This window comes from Camellia sinensis, chromosome 13 (genome assembly GCF_055761805.1).
Source record: "Camellia sinensis isolate YWXY chromosome 13, ASM5576180v1, whole genome shotgun sequence".
In the NCBI taxonomy this organism is placed as follows: Eukaryota; Viridiplantae; Streptophyta; class Magnoliopsida; order Ericales; family Theaceae; genus Camellia; species Camellia sinensis.
This window is the reverse complement of record NC_138973.1, coordinates 107,572,224-107,599,183: the sequence shown is the minus strand read 5'-3', so window position 1 is coordinate 107,599,183 and position 26,960 is coordinate 107,572,224. Positions and strand designations below refer to the sequence as shown.

Sequence of the window (26,960 nt, the reverse complement as noted above, 5' to 3'; positions counted from 1 at the left end):
TAAACTAAAAGTGTGGAGACTAAATTATTAAATTGAAATTCTAAGAATCAAATTGAAATTTGATTCAAATTATTAGGATTAAAAGTATAATTTACTCAAGATTAATTAATGGAATTAAGGACAAGTTTGGCATGTCACAAAAAGACAGAGTCAAAAAGTTACTCAAAAAATTACTCAAAAAGTTAAAAAGTTGTCACTATTCACAAAAAAAATACTAAAATATTAATTTGGTCTGGGCTATGTTTGGAAGAGTTTTGGAATTGTTATTCCAGCCCTTAATTTGTATATGGTATTTGGTTGTGGCTTTTAAATATTAATTTCACGCTCACTTTTGAAAATTCGGTCGAAAGCGGAAAATTTTGGCCATCCAGTCGTCCGGCCAGTTGACCAGAACAGTGCAATATTTTTTTTTTTTTTTTGCAATTGACACATGTTATTTTTTATATATTCAACAAAAATTTTTTTTCGAATTTTTCAAAAAAATTTATGAGTTTTAATAGAATTTTGAGTTGTGTGTTTAGTTATGAGTTATAAATTTTGTATCAAATATCATATGTCACATCAAAAATTTTCACTCAATTCAAAACTCATTAACCAAACAAATTTTTCACATTCAAATCATAATTCCAAAACTCACAAATTCAAAATATAACTCTATTCTCAAATCATATTTAGAAAACTCTACCGAACGCAATCATAATAACTAAACTAATTCGATATTTTTCTTTTGGGTCTGATTTCTCTCCAGTCCCAGATTGAACTGGAGAGTACTATTGAGCCCGTGGAGCTCACCACGGGTCCCGTTTCGATAATCCGAATAGTTCAATGTATAAAACCTGTTGAATACTACATGCATGTAAAAAATCATATTGATCGGATATCGATAACTACGTGGTTAAATTAGTTTTGTATATAAAAATAAAAATAAAAAATGGTGAATTACACTAATAGTTCCTACAATTTGGGGCTTGTGTCACTTTGGTCCTTGACTTTTCAATTGTGACACATTTGACTATGAATTTTGAATCTTGTTCCAAATAAGGACAATTGAAGATATCATTAGATTTTTCAAGAGTAAAATCGTCAATTTGATAAAATATAAACTAATTTGAAAAAAATAAATGTCAAACAAATATTTTTGAATTTTTAAAAATTATTTCTACCAACTAAAAATAAAATTATGTAAAATTAATAAATCTTTTAGACATTTATTTATTTTTTTTACCAAATTAATTTTTATTATGTGTTTGGATGATGATCATATAAAATTAATTTTAAAAAATTAATCATGCAATTTTTATTAATTTTTATCAATTTTACATAATTTTATCATTGGTGGATAAAAATAATTTTAAAAAAATTAAAAATATTTTTTTGACATTTATTTTTATCAAATTAGTTTATATTTTATTAAATTGATGATTTTGTCCTTGAAATTAAACAATAGTATCTTCAATTGTCCTTATTTGGAACAAGATTCAAAATTCAGGATCAAATGTGTCACAATTGAAAAGTCAGGGACCAAAGTGACACAAGTCCCAAATTATAGAGACTATTTGTGTAATTTGCCCAATAAAAAAATAGACGATGAAAAAATAAATAGTTGACAGAAATTTGATCCGATGAAATAGCTATCGATATCCGATCAACGTAATTTTTTACAAGCATATAGTACTCGACAAGTTCTACACATTGAACGGTTCAAATTACCAAAACAAAATCGGTGATGAATCTTCATTAACCAAACAATACCCAACAATCTGATCTGAGACTGGAGGGAGGTCGGTCCTTTTTTTTTTCAATGCTTAAATTTTGTGTTGAGAGAGAGTAGAAATGTATTGTACATTTTTTTTTGGGGGGGTCGGTCCTTTTTTTTTCAATGCCTAAATTTTGTGTTGAGAGAGAGTAGAAATGTATTGTACGTTTTTTTTTGGGGGGGGGGGGGGGGTGTTGAGAGAGAGTAGAAATATATTGTACATTTTTTTTGGGGGGGGGGGGGGGGGGGTCGGTCCTTTTTTTTTTCAATGCCTAAATTTTGTGTTGAGAAAGAGTAGAAATGTATTGTACATTTTTTTTTGGGGGGAGGAGGGGGGATGGTTGTGTTGGAATCTTTTATTCTTGCAGTGATTTATAGGGAAAAGGAAGGGAATTTGATTTGGGCAGCAGCTTGGGTTGTGCTCCTTGTTGGGGGCTCAATTTGGCTCATTATATTATTACAATTTTATTATGATCAAAACAGTTACAAAAGAGATACAGAGATAACTCTTACTCTCCTCAAACTATATATACATATATATAGAAACATGTCACGAGCAGAAACACTAAAAATAGCTTTACACCTCAGTTCAATGTTTATGGTGATAAAGTGTTTTATATAGGTATTTTGTAGCTTTTGATTATAAACATTAACAACAAACAACAAAATAGTTTATGAAACAAGTTAATCGCTAGAAAGCATCATGAAGACCAAAAAGGACAATCATTTTGCTAGCAAAAAATTGTAAACTTATTATTATTTTATAAATGTTTCAGTGCATAGTATAAGGATGCACAACAATTTTTCTTTTTTCTTTTTTCTTTTTTTATAAGCAAAGGTTCTATTATCCAAAAAAAAAACAGGAGAAATTATTACAATGCAGCTCAAGACACGTACCCTTAGGTACACACGGCGGATAGGGCACCCTACTCAGTTCCATCACATTTGTAGACCACAAATTTCTCCAAGAGGCGCTTACATTTATCACAAATTGTTGTGTCTTTCAATCCTTCAACAAATTGTATAATATTAGAGTGACTGCAAGGCTCAACAAGAAGAGGTGGTTCGATTGCAGTTGTAATCGCACCCACTAACCCTAACATGGCCACGTTTTCTCCCCACACTGGAAAAAGATCCAAGCATTCCATAATTTTTCTCCCTTGAAGCTTCAAAGTCTCTGTCGAAGACCCTTTTCCCAGTAGTACCCAACCTTTTTCACTCTCATCATTGGTGTCTAGTAACTCCGACAACTGTTTTAGAATCTCATCTTTATGATCATCTGTATGTCCTAATCGGAGTTTTGATCTTCTCATGCTTTCCAACCGAAGCCAAAAGAAATAAATCTTCGTGCAAGTTAAAGAACTTGTCAGCTTTTCCTCATACATGGTGGCTAAAATGTTTTTCATGTGATCATCACTTGAATTTTTCTTGCCAACATAGATCATCTTAAGCTGCAGTCCTGCACTTGTCATGTTCCTCATCTTAGCATTGAATTCTCTAATCCAATCTATGTTGTTGCTTCCATAAATGCAAATGTTTTGGCCCTCTTCTACCTGAAATTAATGTGTGATTGGTACAAAATTACAAAAAAAATCTTGAATAAATCAAATCTTTGTTCGAAGTGTTGATTTTACTTTTATTTCATAATCTGCTGCTATTTTTTCTATTTCATTACTAAACTATAGATTTCGTCTATTATAATTTCTTACATCAATTCATAGAATCCAATTGGAGACGGTCCGTCTAAATTAATAATGGAAAGAAACCTAACTTAATGAGCAAAAATGTAATTTTACAATTTGGATAACTTAAATTAGACAACCAAACGCACATCTTCTTACTCACATTTTATTTGACTACTTACATCCTACAACCAAACACTCACCTTCTTTTCCACCTCTCATTTCAAAATAGTGAGTAAGAAAAATGAGTATATGGTTAAATGGTTTGAGTTAGTCAAATTTCGAAATGACTTTTTGCCTATCAAATTAGGCTTTAACGGTTACTGATTTAGACAACTGTCACCAATTGGACCACATCACCTAATATTAGAAACTCTAGGGAATAAATAGATTAAATTGATAGTTTAAGGATGAAATAGAAAAGAAAGCCATAGTATAGTAGAAAAAAGTGAAATTAACCCTTGTTTGAATTAAGGATGCCTCAATATAAAAGTTGAATCGAAAGCATACCCACTTTGCTACCAGAGGATCAATTCCGTCAAGTAATAGTTGGAGATTCCAAGTTTCTTCTTCCCATAGCTCATTTTCTCTTGAAGTAGAAAAGGGAAAGGCCATGGCACCCCAGATCAAGGCCATGTCAATTGCATTTAAGTTTGTAACCATACCTTGTGTATCCAATACTACCATTAAGGGCTTCTCTTTGAAATCCCATGCTTGTTTAATGGATTTCACCACTATTGAGCTGAGTAACCATGGTCGCCGAATTGAAAACCATGGTAGTGAGTTTGATAAAAAATCAAAATTTTGTTCTTCTACATCAGTCCACGTATCCGATGATGGAATGGGAACCCATACAATTTCATAGCTTCCTTGTAAATTCACCCGGTGAGGATGATCAAACATCTGTTGCACCAGCAAGAGTAACACTTCTATAGGGAGGAGCTCTGGCCTTGAGACCAAGAGTATCACTACCTTGCTTTTCAGTTCAGACAACGCAAGCTGTCAAAGAAATCCAAAGCTCATTGTTATTTAGTGAAGTAAATGTCTAATGAAGGATTAGAATGTTTCTGTTTTAGACATCCCAAATATATAGTTCTATTGTATACAACAAAAATTGCAAATGAGCCTCTGGGACCACAACCACCATGTCAACTTTCATCCCGACCACTCACGATTGGTCATGTAGGAAAAAGTGCGACTTGACGTTCCAGGAGTGACAGTGCATTAAAGCAAAAATGGTTTTAGCTAAAGCAGGACAATCAACTGTGAACGATACTAGAAATTTCTACAGAGAACCTACCTTTGCTTGGGAGGAAGAATCCTTCAGAGGCAAGCTATCCTTCAAAGCAAACAACATCTCAAGCACCTCTTGGTTATCAATGTGGCTCTCCTTAGAGATATCCAAGAGCTTGTTATGCATCTTTGTCTCTATAAGACACATAAGGGTGAAAATATGAAATTCAAAGTTGATAGTGTTAGGAATCGAAGAACACCTAATCAAGATCGGTGAGATACAAAAACAAAGAAGAACAAATAAACAAGGATTGTAAATCACATGCACACACAAGATTTTTGTGGTTCACCCCAAAATTAGGCTAAAGATCACAAGTGAGTAAATACCCTTATTTCAAATTCGGGGTTAGTGTCCAATACTTATCATGATCCAGATTTTCCAACAAGTAGTTCATTTCAACATTGAAAGGCTTCCAAAGGTTTTGAAGAACATTTACCTATCAGCTTATAACAAGCATCCACCTGCCGCCTGAGGTGACTGCTTATGGTGCTCAACCTACCCACCAAGCTTGAGAGCTCCCATGAAGCAATGGTTACTGAATTTGAATGCCTGTAAAAAAAAAAAAAAAAAAAAACATATTACTTCATTATAGCATACAAAATACCAGTCACAAAAATTAATATTCTTCATTGGAAATAAATTGAATTCATCACATTCATAATTATCTTGTGATCCCTTGAATATTCAATAGAAACGATAAAAGTAGACAACAGAATTCAGCATGTGGTGACCAGATTGAAGAGAAGGAACATGCACTTGCACATTTTTCATGGCTCTCAAGTCTTTGATTTGGGAAGAGCATATCAAGGCACTTCTAATGATCCAGTAAGTAGCCATGTAGATCTGAGAGTTTGTAGTGCCAATTGCCTCACAATCCAGGATCACATGATTCACTGGCAATTCTTCGAACTCAATGATGCACTTTGTCAAATCTACAATCGTTTTCATCAACACATTCAAGACCTTAAAAAGATGCTTCAACAAGCACAAGTCCTTGGGCAACTGCTTTAGCAATGCAATAGATGTTGCCAAGGGATTGCAAGGGTAGAGCTGCATTATGAGCCAAAATTCACCATAGCTTGTTGCAAAAGCTGATAGCACTAAAACTGCTTTTGCATCCCATTTGTAATGCCCTAGCATGTCAAACAAGACCATTGTCTTTGCGTGTGGATTCCCACCCATGGAGTAGTTGAAGAGTATCTGCAGTCAAAATTGGTATTATGCATCCATGATTCTATATGACACAGAATCCTCTGTTTCAAATTTTCCTTTTCTCCTATTCCAAAATACTCATAACTATTGGATCATGTGTTCAGGATTTCCGCATCTTGAGATTCTCATATGATACAATATTTGTGGGTGTTTTCAGACAAGGAAACAGAGATTTGGAGGTAGAAAATCCTCAGCCAATTCTATATATGCATACAACAAAAATACCAATCTTGATCCTCTCCATTACATCATCAATGATTGTGAAAGAGTCACATCAAGATACCTTTATTTCATTCAAAAAACAGTTCAGGAGAATCAAAAATTCAAAATAACATTACAATTACATACTGTTGATTTGACTTTTAATGACATGTTGCAACCTTATGCATTGTAATGGAGATCTCCATTATAATCATGTAATGGAACGATCTAAATCCCAACAACACTATGTACCCTGCAAATACTCCAAAAATATGTCCAGAATTTTAAATGTGTATCAGATTTATTGTGTGTGAGCCATAGATTCAAATTTTGGGCACTTTTCTAAATATTTTTTCTGGGTACATAGAATTCCAATACATATACATAAGAGAGAGGGAGAGGGAGGAAATTACCCCGTGTGAGACTTTATAGATGGTGTGTCCCAGTGTTTCTTCTGATCCAACCACCTCAACGTTGCATATGCCACTCTTTGCAATGGCACCATCATGTGCATCGGAAACCTGAAGCAAGGTCTTTGGTGCTAAGTAAACATTTGAAGTGGACTTTAAGCTATCCATTCAATTGTGCTTAGTAGTGTGTAGAATATTTGAATGCTGAGTTTTGTGACGTTAGTTAGTAATAGTGGGCCTGCAATGTAAGCCTTGATGGTTAACAACTTTGATTAATTGTGACCTACCAATTCAGACTGATTAAACAGGCAAACCATTACAAATTCAGAAACTGTCAATCCTCCTTTCTTTAAATCAAATGAAAAACCATAGACTTATTCTCGTTATCTTTGTTAACGTCAGTAGTTTTTCAATCTACTCTCGTGTCTCTGAAGTTCATGATCCATATCACGGTGCAATATACTTTATTAAGGCACTAAACCCTTGAATGGAACAGTAACTCTTGGACCCTCACATATGTCTTGCCGTTGGCATTTCTGGTGATGCAATTCAATACACTGAAACAACCTCACTAGAAATGGAGGAAAGGCAATGTATGCCCACTCCAAAACCCATGTTAGCGAGACCCTCGTGCACTGAGTCACCTGGACCCTTTTTAGTTTTCCAAATCATCAACAGAGGTTACTAAAAACTAAATTTTATAATGTCTAATTAACCACTACTATATGATTTATGTTAGTGTGCAAGACCATTGACATATAAATCATCAAATACCATACACATCGGTAAGGCTGTATACATATTGCCCTCTCCAGATCCTATTTCAGCGGAGCCTCATGCATTGAGTAGCCCAGTTTACTTTAGTCTTTCACATCATCAACTAAGCCTACTGAAAAATTAAATTTTCTTGTTCCTAATTAAGCACCACAAAATGATTTATCAAGATCGTTGACATATAAATCATTAAAGACAATATATATATAGATGAATTTAAAAAAATTACAAGGCCATGGCAGAGGAAGAGGGTTGATTTAATACTTCAGATTTAGCATAAGACATGATGTTCTCCATTGCACGAAGCAAAAGCTCAGAATCAAGGTGACGGCCATCAGGGTCGTGGGTGAGCAGTATCTGCCTTATTAAATCTTCATCTGGAGAAGATGAGGAATGCAACGGCTGGTTTTCACTCGCTAGGAAGTTCATGGCCAAAGAAAGTATAAGCATATAGACTTGGTTGAGAAGTTAATGGCCTTCTGAACATCTCCTTTTGCTTTATAGCTCAAAAACCACAACACGTTCGCATACTTTGCTTAGACAAATCATATTCTCATATTCTCTCCGTCAAACAGTAGGTGTGCCAACCTTTAACAGTCAACAGCTGATGATGTTGGTATGCCGAGACTTTCAAAAGTAGAGCTGAATGATTGAATCATATTTCAGGCTGGAAAATGCTGTACAAATTAATAAAATTTTAAAAAATTTCCTACTCGCAAATAAACTTTAGAATTTGAAATGGAAATCATTAAAATAATATGACATGTAATAAAAATTTATAAAAGTTGATGGTTTGTATAAAGCATTATTGTTCACAATAGTACCACAATGATTCTAGTGAAAAACTAAGAAGGTACCTGAGATTTTATGCTTTGTCTTTCACATTTTACTGGACAATACATGAGGAATAAAGGTCAAATAATCATTTCATGTAGACCCTGTACTATTTCTTGGGCAGCAATGTTACCCAAAAAAAGTGTCTAAATTTGAAATGTTGATCATATTAAAAATGTGACCCATATCACATCAAATTTAAATCTACACCACACATTCAAATTTTGAGTATTTTTTTAAATGATTTTTTAAGCATATAGTATTTCCATTTCTTCACTTATAAAAGCACACTGTAATCAGAAGAGCAATACCACAATCTCATTTCCATTAACCCAAATTTCTGAGGAAAAAAAAAGGTAAAGATTGTTGTCCAATCTTCTTGGCATGTAATTCGAGAGGTCGACAAAAGCAAAGGTAGGAGGCGAAAAGGAGAAAAAAGTCTCTTAGAAGTTTCACTATCATTTGCTCCAACGGACAACATTATGCACCTAGAAAAAGTATTTCAAAAATAAAATGTGTTAAATAAATTTATTTTATATTTCGGTTACTTTTCAAGATTTTATTTTTTTTAAAATAAGGCCTCGTTTGGCAACAGGCCAGTTTAGTGAAAAAGTTATTAAAAAAAGTCAAAAAGCCAATGACCCATACCAAAAAGTCAAAGATTCTCTTTTCTATCTACTTTTTGCACATCTTTTCATAAAAAGTCAAAAAATTATTCCAAACATATTAATTTTTTTAGCTCATATTTTAATCAAATAACAAAAAAATTACTAAATTAGTATGTTACCAAACAGGCCTAAGTAACTTTTTCGATGCCAACTAGTAGTAAATAAAGAATCACGTACGTAAAAGCCGCAAAGAGCTAAAATACAGTTCATGATTAAAAGCATATCAAGTTGCTTTAAAATCTTGACCTTGAAGTCCATTGTGACCTTGAAGACAAACTTAAATGGTTATAAGAGTAAATGAGATTCTGGGGGACCTTATATTATATTCCATTTTCTTTTATATTGATTACTTTTTCCATTGCCATTATGCCAAATGCAAAGCAACATTTCAATTCTCCATAAAATTTTAAAAAAATAAATAAATATTTAAATTCAAGACCAATCCCCTCACAGCATAAGAAATTGGGTGATCACAGATATGAATATCTGAAACTCTACCTTTTTTCATTGTCCTAGTCTTTATACACTAGGCTCTGTTTGTTTCAGAGTTAAAATGGGAAAATTTATAATGAGAGGATTAATAGTGAGATGATTGTTAGTGAGGGGATTAAGTAAAATTATGTTTGTTTTAATAATAGTTGTTGGTGTAAGAATTGTTAAATTATTTTTCTATAAAATAATAAAACAAATAAAAAAAATATAAAATCATTAAACATTAATGTTAAAAAAAAATGCCCAACATGTAAAAAATAAAATAAAAAATAAAAAATTTCTAGAAAAAAAGTAAAACAAATAAAACAATGATTTTTACTTAACAAAAAATATAAAAAATTAAACATTAATGTTCAAAAAAAAAAAATGCCCAATATATAAAAAATAAATAAAAAAATAATTCGGTGGACTATTTTTCTAATACCACATTCACCTCTTCCATCACAATCTCCCGTCCAAGGCCTATCCTAATACCAATGGATTAGAAGTCCCCTCTCTATTTCTCAAAACAAACATAATATATAGTGGGTCTCACCTCGCTATCAATCACAATCTTTCCTCTCTAACCCCAAACAAACAGGGCCTAGTTGTGTTCTTGAACAAAAGCAATAGTGATAGGATGGGTAGAGCTGACGTAACCAGTCAGCCCTATCTCTTTCTTTTTTGCACGACTTTATTGATCAAAAATATCATATACACATACTTCGAGACTACAAAATAATTTTGGAGAATCTAAATTTTCTACCGTGGAAGTTGTATTTGTTTGCTGATGAAGAAAAAAATAATAATTTGTTTGGAGTGTCCTAAATAAGTACATTTTTTATTTTTTTAGATTAAAAAGTTGAGGAAAAAAGTATGGATGTTTGGATTAACTCTTAGACTTTTTACGAAAAAATGTGAATTAAAAAATTATATAAATAAGTGTATAGGAGAAGTTATTGAGTAGCCTGTACAGTACCTAGGCAGTGTAGGTGGCTGGTTAGAGATGGAAAATGGTTGCCTCCTTTTCGGGCTTGAATTGGACGGTGTTGTTCGCCCTGTATGGGCCCACCACGGGTCCCGTTTTGCTAATCGGAAACGTCAATATGTAAAACTTGTCGAGTACTATATGCTTGTAAAAAATCACATTGATCGGATATTGATAGCTATCTGATCGTGTTAGTTTTTTGTCAATCGTTAACTATAACACCATCTATTTTTTATACAAAACTGATTTAATCATGTAGTTATCCATATCCAATTAACGTGATTTTTTACAAACATATAGTACTCAACGAGTTCTACACATTGAATGGTTCGAATTATCAAAACGGGACCCGTGGTGGGCCCTCATTGGCCCAACATTACCCTCCAATTTAATAAATATATATACCTATTGTTTTTTCCCCTTTGACAGCCTTTCCATCAATTTTCAGTACCAGTCACGTCTTTGTATTAAAATATGTAATAAATTAATTTTTTTATGTTTTTAATTTGTGAATAGTGATAACTTTTTAACTTTTTTAGTGACTTTTTGACTTTTTAAATTTTTTTAGAGATGTCAAACTAGGCCTAAATAAAGATTTTCTTTTTGCCTAATCATCCTTTATTATTAGAGCTAGTTTACTTTTCATGAATTAAGGGCATCTCCAACTGTTGAATAAATTTTTCATTAAATTTGAGTAAAAAAAAGACTTTTGGCTCAATTTGATATCAATCACTCCAACGGTATATTGTAACTTTCATCAAAACGCACTAGACGTTCGGGGGGACGATCGGCCGGTCGATCGAAAATAGCAAAATCTGTGCAATTCTGTAGTTGAATTTTCAAGCTTGAGGGTCATCCGGGAGGTCGACCTCCCAGTGTAAAATCTATACAAAATTTTGCGAAAATTGGTCATCCGATGGGTCATCCAGTAATGAAAATACAACAGTAATGAATAGTGTTTTGGTGAAAGACCCAGCACATTCTCATTTTGGTAAAACTTTGGTGAATTCTCAATTTGATATCCATTTAGTGAAACCGTTGGAGCCATAAAAATGATAATTTTTCACCAAATTCAAATCTGATGGTGAATTTGGTTCACCGTTGGAGATGGCCTAATGAATCATCCATCCGATATGAATAATATTAGGGATCATGAAAAAAATATTATGAAATGTATCATGAAAATTTGTCATCATTTGATTAGTGTATGATGTTTTATTGTATGTGTAATCTAAAGACGGAGAATCTTTTATGATCATTTTCATGATATTTTTTTTATGATCCTAGCATTACCCATCCCATATTCCTCCCATCTACAGTTAAATTCCGTTTGTATGGGATGATTTGGTTAGAAATAAATTGATTAGATATAAAATACAAAGAAAAAAAATCTCACTCATGACTCATAGTCCACTCTTATATTATTTATTTATTTTTAGTCATCCAAACATGATAATTAAAAAGGTTAATTACATTTTACTCGTTATCCTTATGGTTTAACTCAAAAACATGTTACCTCTTGTGATTAAGAAATGAGACATTTACACACAAATCTTAATTTATGAATTTATACTTCATTAAGTTTTAATTAAGATTTTTTTGACCTTCAAATCTCATTAAATTTTTAATAGTCAGAATTGCCCTTCAAACAATAATTGTTCATCATTATGATTATCTATAATGGAACATGATGATTTGACATTTATTTTGATTTTCAAAACTTTTAAATTGGAAAAAAAAATATGTATATATATATATATGTGTGTGTGTGTGTGCAAAATAGAAAAAAAGTGAATTATTTTTTGTGCGAAATTGAAAATTATGTCTATAAAGGAGCATGATGATGGAACATTAATATGCAAAACTGAAGAAAAAAAAAAGATTGAAAAAACTGATAATGCTTTCAGTTTTAAAATTGAAAAAAATTGATAATGTTTTTGATTTTATTGGATAGCAATAAGTAGATGGGCAAAAATATTTAATCTCATGATCTATTTTTTTCCCAGTTATTGAAACAATTATCTGAAATATTACTATTCAAAATTGATAATGTTCTTTGTTTTAAAAATATAGAAAAATTGATAATATTCTCAGTTTTATTAAATAGAACTCACTGATTCAAAAATTCTTAAATAAGATCTGAGTTATCATAACATTTATAAATAGGATTTTTAAATAATTAACTCTTAAAAAATATACACATAACTCCCTTATAGTATGGAGTAAATTGCAAAGTCCAACTCCGTTAATATTTTCTGTAAAAAGCCTATATAACACTATCTTTTTGTTTAATTTTTTTCTTAGTGCCATTATCAACCCGACTCCATTTTCTAGTTTAAAAAATAAAATAAAATAAAATGATTGAGACTCCATTGTCTTCCACTTTTCTCTGTTTTTACCGTTTTCTTCTTCTCTCCTTTCTTTCTTATATCATGGCAGACCACCCACCCTCCGACGTCAATTTTTTTCCTTTCGAAAATGTAACTTTTGCAGCACGGACCAAATCCACAGACCTCGATATATATATAATAATATAAACACATATATTTATTAGCAATGATTTATAACACTAATTTTGATACTCTAATAGTGAGTAGGGACTCATTGCCAACTCATTAGAATTGGTTTTACAGCTCAATAATTAAAGCTCTAAAGTATTTTTCTATATTTATTTGCTCCCAAAAAATCTGTTTCTTAAAGCCCACAACACGGTAGAGAGAAAAAATAAATTTCAATTTCTTGAGAAATACTCTGTTCAAAAAAAAAAAAAAAATTCTTGAGAAATAGTAGCAAAAGCTACCAATCCATTCACGAGCTATTACAAACATTCCATTGCTGACTCAATCGGAGCTCAAATCATCCGAAACTATCTCCATCGAAAACAACTGTCTAAGGTATATGATACATTGGGAGGTATTTGGGAATGGTTCATGTCTCAGCTCATTCTCATCAGAGGTATCACTTATTATGATATCTATAAAACATAAATTATTCCAAATTAATAACCCATTTTAGTGTGTGTGTATATTTGTGTGCTGTAGTGTGAGGTGGTCCCATGGTGACCTTGGGTTGTTGAAGCAAGGAAAAAAGATAGGGAGATGAGGAGGTGGAGATTATGTGCAGTGGTGAAAAGAAAAGGGAAGAAGAGAATGGTTCGATCACTGCTGTTAACAGTGAAAAGGTGGAGGAAGAAGAGGATTGAAAAGAAAAAAAGAAACAGTAAAATAAAGAAGGAAAAATTAGAAGGGCAAAAATAAAAGTTCCTAGTTATTTTGGCCAAACATGTTTGAGACTTGTCACACACACTTAATTTGGTGCGTGCTTTGCTGTTGCTGTCAAATGTAATAGAATTGGTTATTTTTACATTATATTCCGGAAAGCAAGGATACTGTATTTTTGGACTAAATCACAATGGAATAAAGTATAATTAATCTTAATTAAAAAATACAATTTCTTTTCTTTTTCTCTCGCATATCACAATCATTTATTTTCTTTGGTGATCCAGAAATGTGTCAGTGATTACTTGAATTTGCAAGAGGGTGGTCAGGCTTGAATTCCAAACCAATCCCTCTTTGAGATAGCTTGAATGAACTCATGGTTGTATTGTATGGCCCAATATATATATCTTCCCAAGCTTAGGTGCCCAACTTCCACTTTACCCTGTTGATCCACAATTCCATTGTTGGTAACACACACAAAGAGCTAGCATGAATTGGAATTGAAGAGGCGGAATTGGAGGGAAGAAACTGTAGAAGCACCGACTGGGGATTGGATTAGGGCATTTGGTAGACAATGGGAGGTTGTGATTAGGGTAATTGGGAATCAATTGTTGGGAAGGAGACCTATTTCTCTGATTTTACTACAATTCATCTCATCAGAAATTATACAGTAGGTTAGGAAGACCACCCAACCGATTAATGAAATGTTATAATTTGTTTATCATTTATTAGAGTCATTGGAAAGATTATGGTCTACCTCTTCAAAAGTATATATCATATTTACTTTATGATTACAATATATATATATATATATAGCGCATAATTTCACACTTTCTAAGTCATAATAGAGAAAGAAAAAAATTGTCATAATCAAATACAAAAAAACCATAATAACTCATAACCAAATACAAAAAAGTCATAATCAAATATCTCAAAATAATGTCATAACTAGAGAAAAAAATTGATCATAATTAAAGAAAAAATGACGTAACTAAAAGTGCATATGATATTTTGATCAAAAAAGAAAAAAGAAAAAAAAAAGGTGCATATAGCATGAGTATGCATAATAGAATTCTCCTAGTCGTATATTTATTTAGTCCTTTATTATTGGTTGGTCACACCGTCAAACGTAGAATTCCCAAAAGATAAGATAATTACTCAAATCTTACATTTATCTAAAAAAACAGTAATGTTTATCACATGGGTTGAGTTTCTCTTATATTTGAATCTCAACATAAGAAAATTTGAGGAGTTTGTAAGGCCCACCACGAATTCAATTATTCGAACTGTTTGGGCCCTCAATATATATTATCCATAAAAAAAAATTAAGGCAATCCGATAATTATAACACTTTCATTTTTTTGCATTTGTTTATAAACAAATGGATAGTTAATTTCAAATATATATTTAATGTTCATTTTTTTGAAAATAAATACGATAAAATGATAAATTTGTGATTATTAGATCGAATTAATTCTTTTTATTAATAATATAAATTGGTACTCTTATAAAATGAATGGTTTGAATCATTAAAACATAAATCGTGATAGACTCCATTGGCTACTCAAATTCTTACCCTATCCGATTATGTAAAGTTGGTACATAATTATTTAATGGTTGCAGTTAAAACTCAAATTACTTACTAATTTGTAAACAATAATCTCATAAAATATTAGTTAGCTTGAAACCAATGTAGCCAAAATTCATATAAAGTTTGATTTTAATATTATTTTATTTAGGGTAAATTAGAGGACTTTTTTTTTTATTATTATTATTTTTTATACAGGACAAATACTTATAAATTGCCTAACACTTTTTTAATGTATCAATAAATTTTGAAATTATTCACTTTGCTCTAACATTTTTTTTAGAATATTGGTAAGTAAAAAAAAAAAATGTAGGTAAATAAATCTGATTAATAAAACTACCCGTAAATTCCTTTACATTAGACATGGATTATACAAAAATTTTTTATTTTTCTCATTCCATGTATATAGAAAATTGTAAAAATTCTCACTAACTAAATAATTTTTCCATTCCACATTTATCTAATATAAAGTGTAACTCGTGCAATTGAAAACTGTAAAGGATTACACAAATTTTCACTTGTGCTCAACATGTTTTCTATTTATTCCAAAATAGAGTTTGCATCTTTGAGATATGGAGAAAACTGAATGATTAGAGTGACTACGATGATTAAACTTTCAATGAAAATGGTAGCATTATAAGAAATAAAAGAGCTATAAAGGGGGTTGAGGAAGGTAGTGTAGCGAACGTTTATATTGGTGGTCGATCAAGTAAGTTACAGAGGTAAAATAAAAGACAAATAGAAGGTAAAGAAAAAATAGACAAAAAATATTTTGACAAACCATGGACAATATTGATTATCTCATTTCTCATTTCATTTTTCTCATTTCATGTATATTGAAACGAGTAATTTTTTGATTTACCATTTATATGATTTTTTTTAAATTTTTCCAAAATTCATTCCTTTGCCTCATATTTAATGGGTAATAAGCCGTGGATATTCCGATCCGTCTAAACAGACTGAACCGAACCGATCTGTTGTATTTTAGACGGATGCATGATGACGAGCAGACAGTTGCATATTATTTTTTTCAATTTGCCTAGTTTTGAACGGATGTTGGATTTGAGATTCCTTTGGCCACAACCGAACCGCCAAACCGCGAACACTCCTAATTTTGTAAAACTTTATGTTTTTAATTTGTTTAGATATTCCGTTTGTATTTTCAATAAAAAAAATTTAGATATTCTGTTGTATTTTCAATTTGAAAATTCTTTTATCAAATGACAGGGGTTGATATTTGGTATATTTGTGTGAAAACTATAAAGCCTAATTTTGTCATTTTAAAAAAAAAATCAAATTAAATAGTTTTTGAATAAAAAAAAGTAATGAAATAATTTTGATAATGCATGATTTTCTTATATGTATTTATTATTGGTATTTGACAATTTATTTAATAATCTGTTGGTTATGTTGAGTTAGATTGTTTCTAAAAAATAATTTTTTGACAAGTTGTGTTATGTTCAAAATTTGTAAAAATTTAAACTGGCAAACCGATTTGCATCAATTTGTCAATTCGCTCAATCCGCAACTGTCAATTCGATAGATGGATGTGGATTAAATTTTTCTAATCCACCTATCTAGCAAACAGGTGATAGATTAGAGGTTTTCCAGCTACAACTGAACTGCGAACACTAGGGCTGGGTGTAGGGTTATCCGAACTGCCCAAATCGTCCAAACCGCCCTACTCGATCCGAGCCGTGCACGTATGGGCGGTTTTGCAAACACATTAGGGTAAAGTGCGGTTTGGATTTTATTTAATTTTCGGGTTGCGGGTTTAACCCGCACCCACCCAACCCTCCCGCATAAAATTTTCTTTTTTTTTTTTTTTTTGGGTCAAATCTAACCGTTCAAAACCCCCCTTTTTTTCCTTCAAATCTAACAGTTCAAAAAAGAAAACCCTAATCAATCTTATCTATCTCTCACTCTATCTATTACGAGTGTGCATCATATCGCCAAAACCACCAAAACCGCACCGAATCGCTCCGAACCGCATCGAACCGCACAAAATTTCAACTTTGGCGGGTAGGTTGGGCGGGTGGGAGGTCCAGCAATGGCGGGTCAGCGCGGGTGGTGGGTGAAATCTCCCAACCCGCAGGTCTAACTGACCCGACCCACCTATGTTTCAAAAAAAAAAAAATAATAATAAAAAAAAAAAATCCACTGCTATACACACAGATCCAACCACAGGTTATATATACCATACATATACTCTCACACACACAATAATTTCTCAATTAAACCTACGCCCACCCACACATTTCAATTTCATCTCATTCACACACACAGCCGTGGAGATTTATCGCCGCTCCGCTGTTGCGCCGATCGGCTTAGCCTCTCCTCACTGCCGCTAGCTTCTCTTCACCGCCGCCAATCTGTTAGCCTCTCCTCTCCTCACCGCCGCTGCCGTGCCGATCGACTCACCGAGTCACCGTTGTTAGTCTCTCTCTCTCTCTCTCTCTCTTTCACTTCTCTTTTCTCTCGATGCTCTCTGTCTCTTTTTTCTTTTGTTGCTCTCCCTCTATTCTATATACATTATATATATATATAATATATCTTGCTCTATATACAATAATAGATATATACAATCAAGTGATGGTTTTGCCCACTGACCTTGTTCCAAAAAAAAAAAAATTTTGCCCGGCTGACCCCTGTGACCTGTCTGTGCTCTCTCTTGTATTTATAGTGCCAAAGCATGTAAAATTTAGGATCTTATCGTAAGAGGATTGCAATAAATTACACTATTTGAAAATACTTCTTTCTAGTGTGGTCAGTTAGTAATTATTGCAAAAGATATACAATCGCCCACAAAACCCTTTTCTTTGGCCCCAAGACTTGGCTATTTTATTCTTCGCCTTTTGGTTCTCGCTCTCGCTCTCGCAGATCTTCGTCTCTTCGATTCATTGACCTCTTCGACAATCTTCGCATCCTCAATCACCGTGAGTTTCAGATTCATTTGATTATATATGTGTATATATAAATATATGTTCTTAATCTTCATACCAAATTCAAGCATCAAACAGCCCTAAGTCTGTGTTTTTTTTTTTTTTACTGCAAATTTCTCTATGAACTTGTTTTATTTTCTTTCAAGAACTTCATTTGCCCTAATGATGGTGTATTAACAGTGCAATTACGCGATTTGTGATGCAAATTAGGTTAATCTAATCAATAAATTTGTTTATGTATTCCGTATGAGTAGGCTGGTGTGGTGCATATTCGCAAATGTCTAAGGCAGCTGTAGATGTTCCAATGAAGGGTGGGTTTAGCTTCGACCTTTGTAGAAGGAATGAAATGCTCATAAAGAAAGGCCTTCAATCTCCGTCTTTTCTCAAGACCGGCACTACTATCGTCGGACTCATTTTCCAGGTTTGATTTGATTCGAATTTCACTGTGGTGAGGTGTATAATCTGATAGATTTAAGCTGTCCTAGCATATTATTGGGAAATTGTGAAACTTGTTCCCATAACCTTTGAGTTGATTTTATAAATAATAAATGATGTTTTGTTAATTGAAATCATCATTAGTTCTGTTTGGTGAACTGAGTCTACTATATGAGGGATTCATGCCTTGTAAGTGGGAATCATGGGCATCTACACCACAGTTCATGTGATCCAGTATTTTTTATTTATTTATAGAACTTTATCATTCATGTGAAGTAGATATTTATTTACTTAGTATTGAAATTTTAGAACAATTTTATTGGACCATTACCAACTTTTAAAATTATTAGATTTGGCATGATAGTGATGTAATTAAATGCATATCACCAAATCGTGGAGTTGGTGGAAGTTGGAGAACAAAGTATACACTTTCAAAAAAAAATTAAAAAAATTTAGAAATATCATTAGCTAGCTTGGCTATATATACCTCAACTTTTATAAAATTTCATGCACATTTTGAGTGTGAATCTGACCTTGGATGGAGGTTGTAGCCTCCATTCCTTACACAAGTGCTTCCAAGAGTTTACTCCAAGGGAATCTTCCAAGTTCTTAACTTGTGAAAGGCATAAACATCATCCCATTAGTGTAGTTTATACACTATTGTTGACACACCTCAAACCTCTCACCTATAAGACTTTGTTTGGGCTTAAGGGTATTGGTTTTCCTTCTTGAAGTCCATGTTCTAGCTTTTGTAAATCTAGTGATTTTTCGGCTTTTGATTTGGAGGTTGTAGTTTTTGGTGGGCGTAAACCCACTGTAGTATTGTGGAAGAGGTTTAGAGTGTAACCTAGTGAAAATCTTTGAAGGAGTATTTGCAAAGGTTTTGGGTTGCCCTAGTGAAAACCTGTTTGAATAATGGATTAATGCCGACATGGAGGTTGGGAGTGGATGTAGGCAAGTTGCTGGACTTATCACGACCCAAACCCGCTCCTAAAAGTTTGGATCATGACCGGCCAGTGACCTCTTGATTACTTACGGCCTCAGACAGATTACAGAGAATTTATAATAATGGGGCCTAAGCGGAAGTAAATAAAATAACAAAACGTCCATTGAGCAATGCTTATATGCCAGTATTTTAAACATCATGTCATATACAGAAAGTTCACATCCACAATTCATACATTCAAGTACGAGTCATGCAGGTATATACAAGGAGTTAGCAATCCAAAAATTACATGTTAACAAGGTGTTCAAACAAAAGTTGCCAAAGACTTAAACAAAATTTGCTATCATAGAAAAATCCCAAAAGACAAAAGGCTCCTTTTTGGAGGCTTATCAAAGCAGGTCCACCAAAAAGACTCTTGAAGCTGACCTAGGACTGACATCCGAGTTGAACACTTACATAAATATATATAAATACCTAGTGGGGCGAAGCTCGGTGAATAATAGTAAAGTAAATTAAATGAAGGCATGTGATGTAAACCCAATATTTGTCCAAAGTGCAATATTCAGAGTATCTATCATAGTCACGCTAAGCATAACGTTATTCATAATCATATTTTCAGAATGGCCTCAGGCCCATTTATTGCGGAACAGTCTCGGGCTCACATGTAACAAAACGGCCTTGTGCCCAATCACATTATATCAGTTGTTCAGAACGACTTCAGGTCCAAACATATCTTATCATAAAGAAGATGGAACATTGACATGTCTTCATCTCTCACATAGAACAGAACGGCCTTGAGCCCAACATAATGCAGAACGGCCTCAGACCCAACATAGTAACAGCTATTCTGAACAACCTCAGGTCCAAACATGTCTTTTCATAGAGAAGATGGAATATCGACATGTCTCCATTCCCTACAGCCTTAGGCCCATAACAGCCTCGGACCCATCACTTATAACAGGAACAAAATGACTTTACGTCCACATTTCTTTTGTTCGTTAACATTCGTCAAGCATCATTTACCATTCGTAACAAGGCATTCTATAACGTTCGTAACACATTTATATCATAATCCAATATCATATATATATATATATATATATATCATTCAATCATTCCAAAATAGCAATTAGCCACATCATTCATATCAAAATAAAATAGAGAATTAAATAAGAACAGATCTTTACAATACTATTACTCATTGTGATTCGGTCGTGTAACGGTTCCTTCCGGCGAGTGACCTACGCATTACACACACGCAACTTGATAAGCAATTCATTCTTTTCTTAGCTTCTTCTCTTTACTCATTTTTCTGTTTCGTTCAATTTCTATTCATCTTTAAGCATTTCGGGAGGGCTTACATACACACATTAATAGATTCAGAGGGTCGAAAAGATAAACAAAATGCATTAATTTTCCTCCCTGTTTCCCACGTGTGGAAGCCCCACCGCACGTGCGGAAAAGTGTGCCACACGTGTGGCCCGTACGTGCTTTTATTTCAGAATGTTCTACTTGCTTGCTTTGTTTTCCACACGTGCGGTTTTGGGCTCTGTTTGTGCAGTCCGAAAATCCAACAAATTCAAGCCTTCCAAATGCATTTCTAAGGCCCAATTCAAGCACTTTCACTTCAAACACATGACATATAAACATAATAAGCATGAAACTCAAGCTCAAAGTGATCATAACTTACTTTAATTTGATATATAGAACACTAATTTCCATATGTCCTTAATTTTCTTTATCGTTTCATGTTATACTTGTATATGCTTACTTATATGCTTACATGAGTTCAAGGCATGCAAAGACTCAAGATTAAATCACAATTTCTCACTATCCAACCCAAATCAAACTAAAAATAAAGGAATTAACTCTTTAATCACACAACCCAAAGATTACATGTTCATTTTCATGAAATGTGTTCAATCAAGATCATAATCCATAAACCCTAACTTTTATGAGTGTCAAAGTTTCATTTTAAGTCTTGATTTTAACCAGTTGAAGCAAGATTAAGAGTATTCTAGTTGATTTACACTTGCCTTGAGCTATAATCTTGATTTTCCCCTTTCAATTCCTCAATCGCAAGCTCTAGGTTGAGTTCTCCTTTGCTCTCTTTCTTTTCTTTTCTTTTCTTCCTTCCTCTAGAAGCTCTCTCTTCAGGAGATATTTTGAGTTGTGTTGAGTCTAAGTCTCATAAGGCTCTTACACATATCCTATGTCACTTAAGCTTATTGAATCTAATTGGGCTCAATTAAGAATTTAGCCAAATGAATCCAATTAATTCATTACGAATCAAATTTTTACAAAACTTCATCTTGTGTCCTAAAAATCATGCTAATCATAATTGTAAAGTCAATTTCGGTTTATCGCCCCTCTAAGGCTTTCAATTTCCAGTCCAAAGGTTGGAATTTCAACAAATTTTCTCATAACCGACAGATACAAGTTTAGAAACATGTAATTCACACATTTAAATATGAAATTTCACATTAAGCACACATATAATCACACATATAATGAGAGAATTAAAGCATATAAAAGAGTCGGGTTATTACAGGACCACTATAAAATCTTGTGTTCATCCCTTTTATTTTGAGACTTAATATAATTTGTAATGCCTTGTGAGATGAATGTGTTTCATGTTTTTGTATTGAGCTGGACAAATTTAGAAATGCATGATTGACAAATTGTACTCTTATTAAAAAGTTAAATCACGAGAGAATAGAGAGTACTTCTCCAATAATTAGGTTTTGCTTCATCAAAATTGAGAGAATGATTTTTGTGCAACCTAACAAATTGAAAGGGAGTTTGATGGGTTTAACAGTTATTCATAGTTTGAATTGACCGAGGTTAGGACTTTTAAATTGTAACAAAGTATACAACCAAGTGCTTAAGTTGTTCAAAGTTGACATTCACAAAAAATGACATAGGTTCAATTCAACGCAATAAAAGTAATTTAGGTTCACAAAAAAGTTAGGTTGTCATATTCTCCCCCTCACAAAAAATTTAGGTTGACATTACGCAAAAAATTTAGGTTGTCATATACACACTAGGACACTTTCACATTTGCTTACTAACATTGTGTTTTTGTATGCCACTCTTCTTTATTTCATAGATTCTTCGGACTGGTTTGTTTGTGTAGATGCTTCTTATACTCTCCATCTATAATGATATTTTCATTTCATATTCAGGATGGGGTCATCCTTGGAGCGGATACAAGAGCTACCGAAGGGCCCATTGTTGCTGATAAGAATTGTGAGAAAATCCACTTTATGGCACCTAACATTTATTGCTGTGGAGCAGGGACTGCTGCTGATACAGAGGCTGTGACAGGTAATTTCAATTTATGTGTTCTATGTCAGAATATTGGTAGTTAGGGTTATGCTATTACAACAATAGACAGCCTTTTATAAGCTAAGTTTTGACAATATTGTCTTTCTAGACATGGTCAGTTCCCAGTTGCAGCTACACAGGTATCATACTGATCGGGAATCAAGGGTTGTGACAGCCCTTACCCTTTTGAAGTCTCATCTTTTTAGGTAAGGATACATAGTTCAAGGTTGGTGTTCTTAGATATGCAAGTACTTTCTGTTAGCATATTAGAATTCAAGGTTTGATTGTTTTGACTGAACCAGCTACCAAGGTCATGTCTCAGCTGCTTTGGTGCTTGGTGGAGTTGATGTGACTGGACCACATTTGCACACTGTAAGTGATTTTTACTAATAGGCACCTGAAGGGTATCGTGTTTTGTGTCATACTAAGGTACTAACTGTTTATTGAATCATTGCACAGATCTACCCACATGGATCAACTGACACTCTGCCATTTGCTACTATGGGTTCTGGTTCCCTTGCTGCAATGTCTGTTTTTGAATCAAAATACCGTGAAGGGCTAACTGTAAGTTGGTGTATTTTGATTGGTAGAAGTGTTTAGAAAGTACAAGTTAAATTGATTTTAAATTTTATCATGTTTCTTAGAATTCTTAGATTATCATTGGTCTATATAATACAGTCAACTTGGATTAATTTGTGTTACTTTGGAATATTGTTTTCCTTCGAGTTTTCATTCCTACTTAAAAAAATAGGGAGTATATATATGCATATATTTTTTTTTGCTGAAATGAGAATAAATCATGAAAAAGGATGAGAAATTATATTAGAGTTAAATTTTATCATGTGTCTTAGAGTTATTAGATTATCATTGGTTTCTATAATGCAGTCAACTTGAATTAATTTGTGTTACTTTGGAATATTGTTTTCTTTCGTGTTTTCATTCCTACTTAAAAAAATAGGGAGTATATATATATTGATGAAATGAGAATAAATCATGAAAAAGGATGAGAAATTATATTAGAGCCAAAAATTTCTCTCATACATTAGTTGCATTTCTTTTCCTTGTTTTCTATTGTAACCAAATAAGGAGTAATGGTTTTCATTGCATTTTCTATTTCTCCTTCCTCATCAAATTCATGAACCAAACACGACCTTAGGTCCCATTGTATCATAGGTATAGGATTGAGATTCAAGAATGCAAACTTTCTTGGAATCCCATTAAAGCATTTGGTATGCTATGTTGATAATGGAAATGCAAATCTAGATGAACACTCCAGAATTAAGGAAATATTGTTCCCAACTTAAGGTGGGGTTAGGGTTTCATTCCCATGGAAAGGAGTCTGAAAATATGATAACATTGCACCCTAAGATGTCTTAATGGTTTATACAAACACATAATATTAAATATAATTAACTTGTGTTACTTTGGAATATTGTTTTCCTTTGTGTTTTCATTCCTACTTAAAAAAATAGGGAGTACATATATACATATATTTTTTTTTTGATGAAATGAGAATAAATCATGAAAAAGGATGAGAAATTATATTAGAGTTAAATTATGTGTCTTAGAGTTATTAGATTATCATTGGTCTATATAATACAGTCAACTTGGATTAATTTGTGTTACTTTGGAATATTGTTTTCTTTCGTGTTTCATTCCTACTTAAAAAAATAGGGAGTATATATATATTGATGAAATGAGAATAAATCATGAAAAAAGATGAGAAATTATATTAGAGCTAAAAATTTCTCTCATACATTAGTTGCATTTTCCTTATTTTCTATTGTAACCAAATAAGGAGTAATGGTTTTCATTGCATTTTCTTTTTCTCCTTCCTCATCAAATTCATGAACCAAACACGACTTTAGGTCCCATTGTATCATAGGTATAGGAATGAGATTCAAGCATGCAAACTTTTTTGGAATCCCATTAAAGCATTTGGTATGCTATGTTGATAATGGAAATGCAAATCTAGATGAACACTCCAGAATTAAGGAAATATTGTTCCCAACTTAAGGTGGGATTAGGGTTTCATTCCCATGGAAAGGAGTCTGAAAATATGATAACACTGCACCCTAAGATGTCTTAATGGTTTATACAAACACATAATATGAAATATAATAAAATCGTACTGCATTAAAAGATTTAAAATAAAGTAGTAAAAAGTAATTGACTTTACAAGGTACAGGTATATCATATTTACCACACAAAAAAAAAAAAAAAGAAAAAAGAAAAGGTTATATCACATTATATGTTTTGTAAAGTTATGTATTTTATCTCTAAATAGCACTAGCATTTCTTGCACGGATTCTAATTTGAAAGTGCAATTTCTTACGTTTGAACACTTTGTGGTTAGATACATCCTAAAACAACACATGTAACAATTGTCCTAATAGGAGTTGCGTAACTTGTGTTCAATATTCTTGCAAACGGGGTTCACGCTAGTGTATCTTGAAAATTTTCTAAAACAAGGAGCCTACATACGATCAACATTACATTATGTAATGGAAACTTTTAATACAACTTACAAGAAAGAATTAATATTGAAAATTAAAAAAAAGAAAAAGAAAATAGGTAATATGTATTATTTGTAGAACCTCATTTTTTAAATTGGCAATTTTTTAATACAAAGATTTTTACCAAACAAATAAATGGCTGCCTTACTTTTCCTGTCAAGTTTTATTTATTTATTTTTGATAAGTAAATTCATTATAAAGTGCCCAAAGGGTGCAATCTTTGTACGAAAAAGATATACGCATCAAAAAAGTTTATTCCATGCTTTGTGGCATGATTGCATCTCATTCCTATTATGTTCCATTTTTGCAAACCAAGCATGCCTTTAGTTCTTAAAACCGGTCGTGGAGAATGTTACCTCCATATGTGAAGTGAAATCCCACATCGCTTGGCTACTAAAGTAATATGTAGTATAAAACATGAGGTTACCCTCACATCAATAATTAGTTTTTTGGGTTGAGTTTTGCCCAATTCCGTGTAAGGCCATGATCCATCAATATGCTTTTGAGAATTCTAAGTGTCAAAATACATATTTGTAGAGGGATGAAGGAGTGAAGTTGGTGACCGAGGCTATTTGCTCTGGCATATTCAATGACTTGGGAAGTGGAAGCAATGTTGATGTTTGCGTAATAACCAAGGTTTGTTGATTCACACTGACATTCCTTTAAAAGAATAACAGGTTTCACTTTTTCCGTATGTAGTCTTGGTACTTTTCACGTGGCATGGCTTTCTAAACTCCTTTTGTCAATGTTTGCTTGTACAGGGGCAAACAGAGTACCTGAGAAACCACCAGTTGCCCAATCCTCGCACTTACATCAACGAAAGAGGCTATTCATTCCCAAAGAAGACTGGTCAGTAATTCTGTCCTAAACATTGCCTTCATGTTGGTATTTACAATTTTGCTTCATATAACTCTTAGAACTGTCTTCTTTTTGTTGTTTGAGGGCTTTGTACTATTATTTTTTATACTTAAATTAAAAAGAAAAATAAAAAAAAAAAGAAAAAAGAAAAAGGAAGGCTTATCTTGTTTGATTTTGAGATTGTTATCACGATAACATTATTTATTGAGCATTTTAGCATTTATCTGCCAACTGACCTTGTACTGGACTCACTTCTTAGACTATAATGCTAGAATATTATGAGACTGGTGATTTTTGTCTTCTGCTTATTCTAATATGGATAATTAATATTTGATGGTCAATGGATAAATGTATATATATATATGGGCAACAATTCATACCGAAAACTTAAGTCTGATGCTATGGCCAAGTCTATATATTTCTTGGATTGTAGGGTAATATTTGTAACCTCACGGTAACATTTGGTTGTGATTGCAGAGGTTCTGTTGACAAGGATTACACCGTTGAAACAGATGGTGGAGGTAACTGAAGCAGGAGATGCGATGGAAGAATGAGTTACTGTGGTTGAACCATGCTCGGTATTTTGTATTGAATTCTTGCCATTTATGACACTGTTTACTCTCATATTGTATCAGGTGTGACATTAAAAATTTAAAACTAAGTTGTTTCCTTTCTGCAATTAACATTTGTTTAGTTCCTTCATTATGTCATATGCTATCTTTGTGGTGGTATGGAATCTCATATGAAGATTTAGGAGTGGCAATTTCTGAGAAGGATCATTTTGAGCCACCGTTGTTGGTGTTTTTTTTTTTTTTTTGCTTTTTTGGTTTTTCTCTATTT

At 32.8% G+C, this 26,960-nt stretch overlaps 3 protein-coding genes across 9 annotated transcripts in view; 2 read left to right on the top strand and 1 right to left on the bottom strand.

The window, feature by feature from the left end:
• The window catches only part of LOC114259457 (squalene monooxygenase SE1), a 284,070-nt gene that overhangs the window by 40,275 nt on the left and 216,835 nt on the right, over positions 1-26,960 (top strand). The gene's annotated exons all lie outside the window — the stretch shown is intronic.
• LOC114318294 (protein SIEVE ELEMENT OCCLUSION C) lies at positions 2,483-7,956 on the bottom strand. 6 transcript variants are annotated; one of them, XM_082903105.1, is made up of 7 exons: positions 7,594-7,956; positions 6,559-6,666; positions 5,487-5,932; positions 5,169-5,281; positions 4,739-4,866; positions 3,949-4,437; positions 2,483-3,309 (listed from the first exon to the last, which is right to left on the bottom strand). In XM_082903105.1, exons 1-7 carry the CDS (start codon positions 7,777-7,779, stop codon positions 2,683-2,685), a joined length of 2,097 nt encoding a protein of 698 aa, XP_082759231.1. In that variant the 5' UTR covers positions 7,780-7,956; the 3' UTR covers positions 2,483-2,682. The 6 variants fall into 6 exon arrangements, with proteins under 6 accessions (XP_082759231.1, XP_082759230.1, XP_082759234.1 ...); XM_082903104.1 differs by having other exon boundaries at positions 5,493-5,932; positions 7,594-7,952; XM_082903108.1 differs by having other exon boundaries at positions 6,559-6,793; positions 7,559-7,951.
• Positions 17,296-26,909, top strand: LOC114318298 (proteasome subunit beta type-7-A). 2 transcript variants are annotated; one of them, XM_082903113.1, is made up of 10 exons: positions 17,321-17,529; positions 17,977-18,032; positions 18,293-18,459; positions 22,605-22,746; positions 22,856-22,952; positions 23,049-23,118; positions 23,206-23,310; positions 25,800-25,898; positions 26,024-26,111; positions 26,598-26,909. In XM_082903113.1, exons 3-10 carry the CDS (start codon positions 18,316-18,318, stop codon positions 26,672-26,674), a joined length of 822 nt encoding a protein of 273 aa, XP_082759239.1. In that variant the 5' UTR covers positions 17,321-17,529; positions 17,977-18,032; positions 18,293-18,315; the 3' UTR covers positions 26,675-26,909. The 2 variants fall into 2 exon arrangements, with proteins under 2 accessions (XP_082759238.1, XP_082759239.1); XM_082903112.1 differs by lacking the exon at positions 17,977-18,032 and having other exon boundaries at positions 17,296-17,529.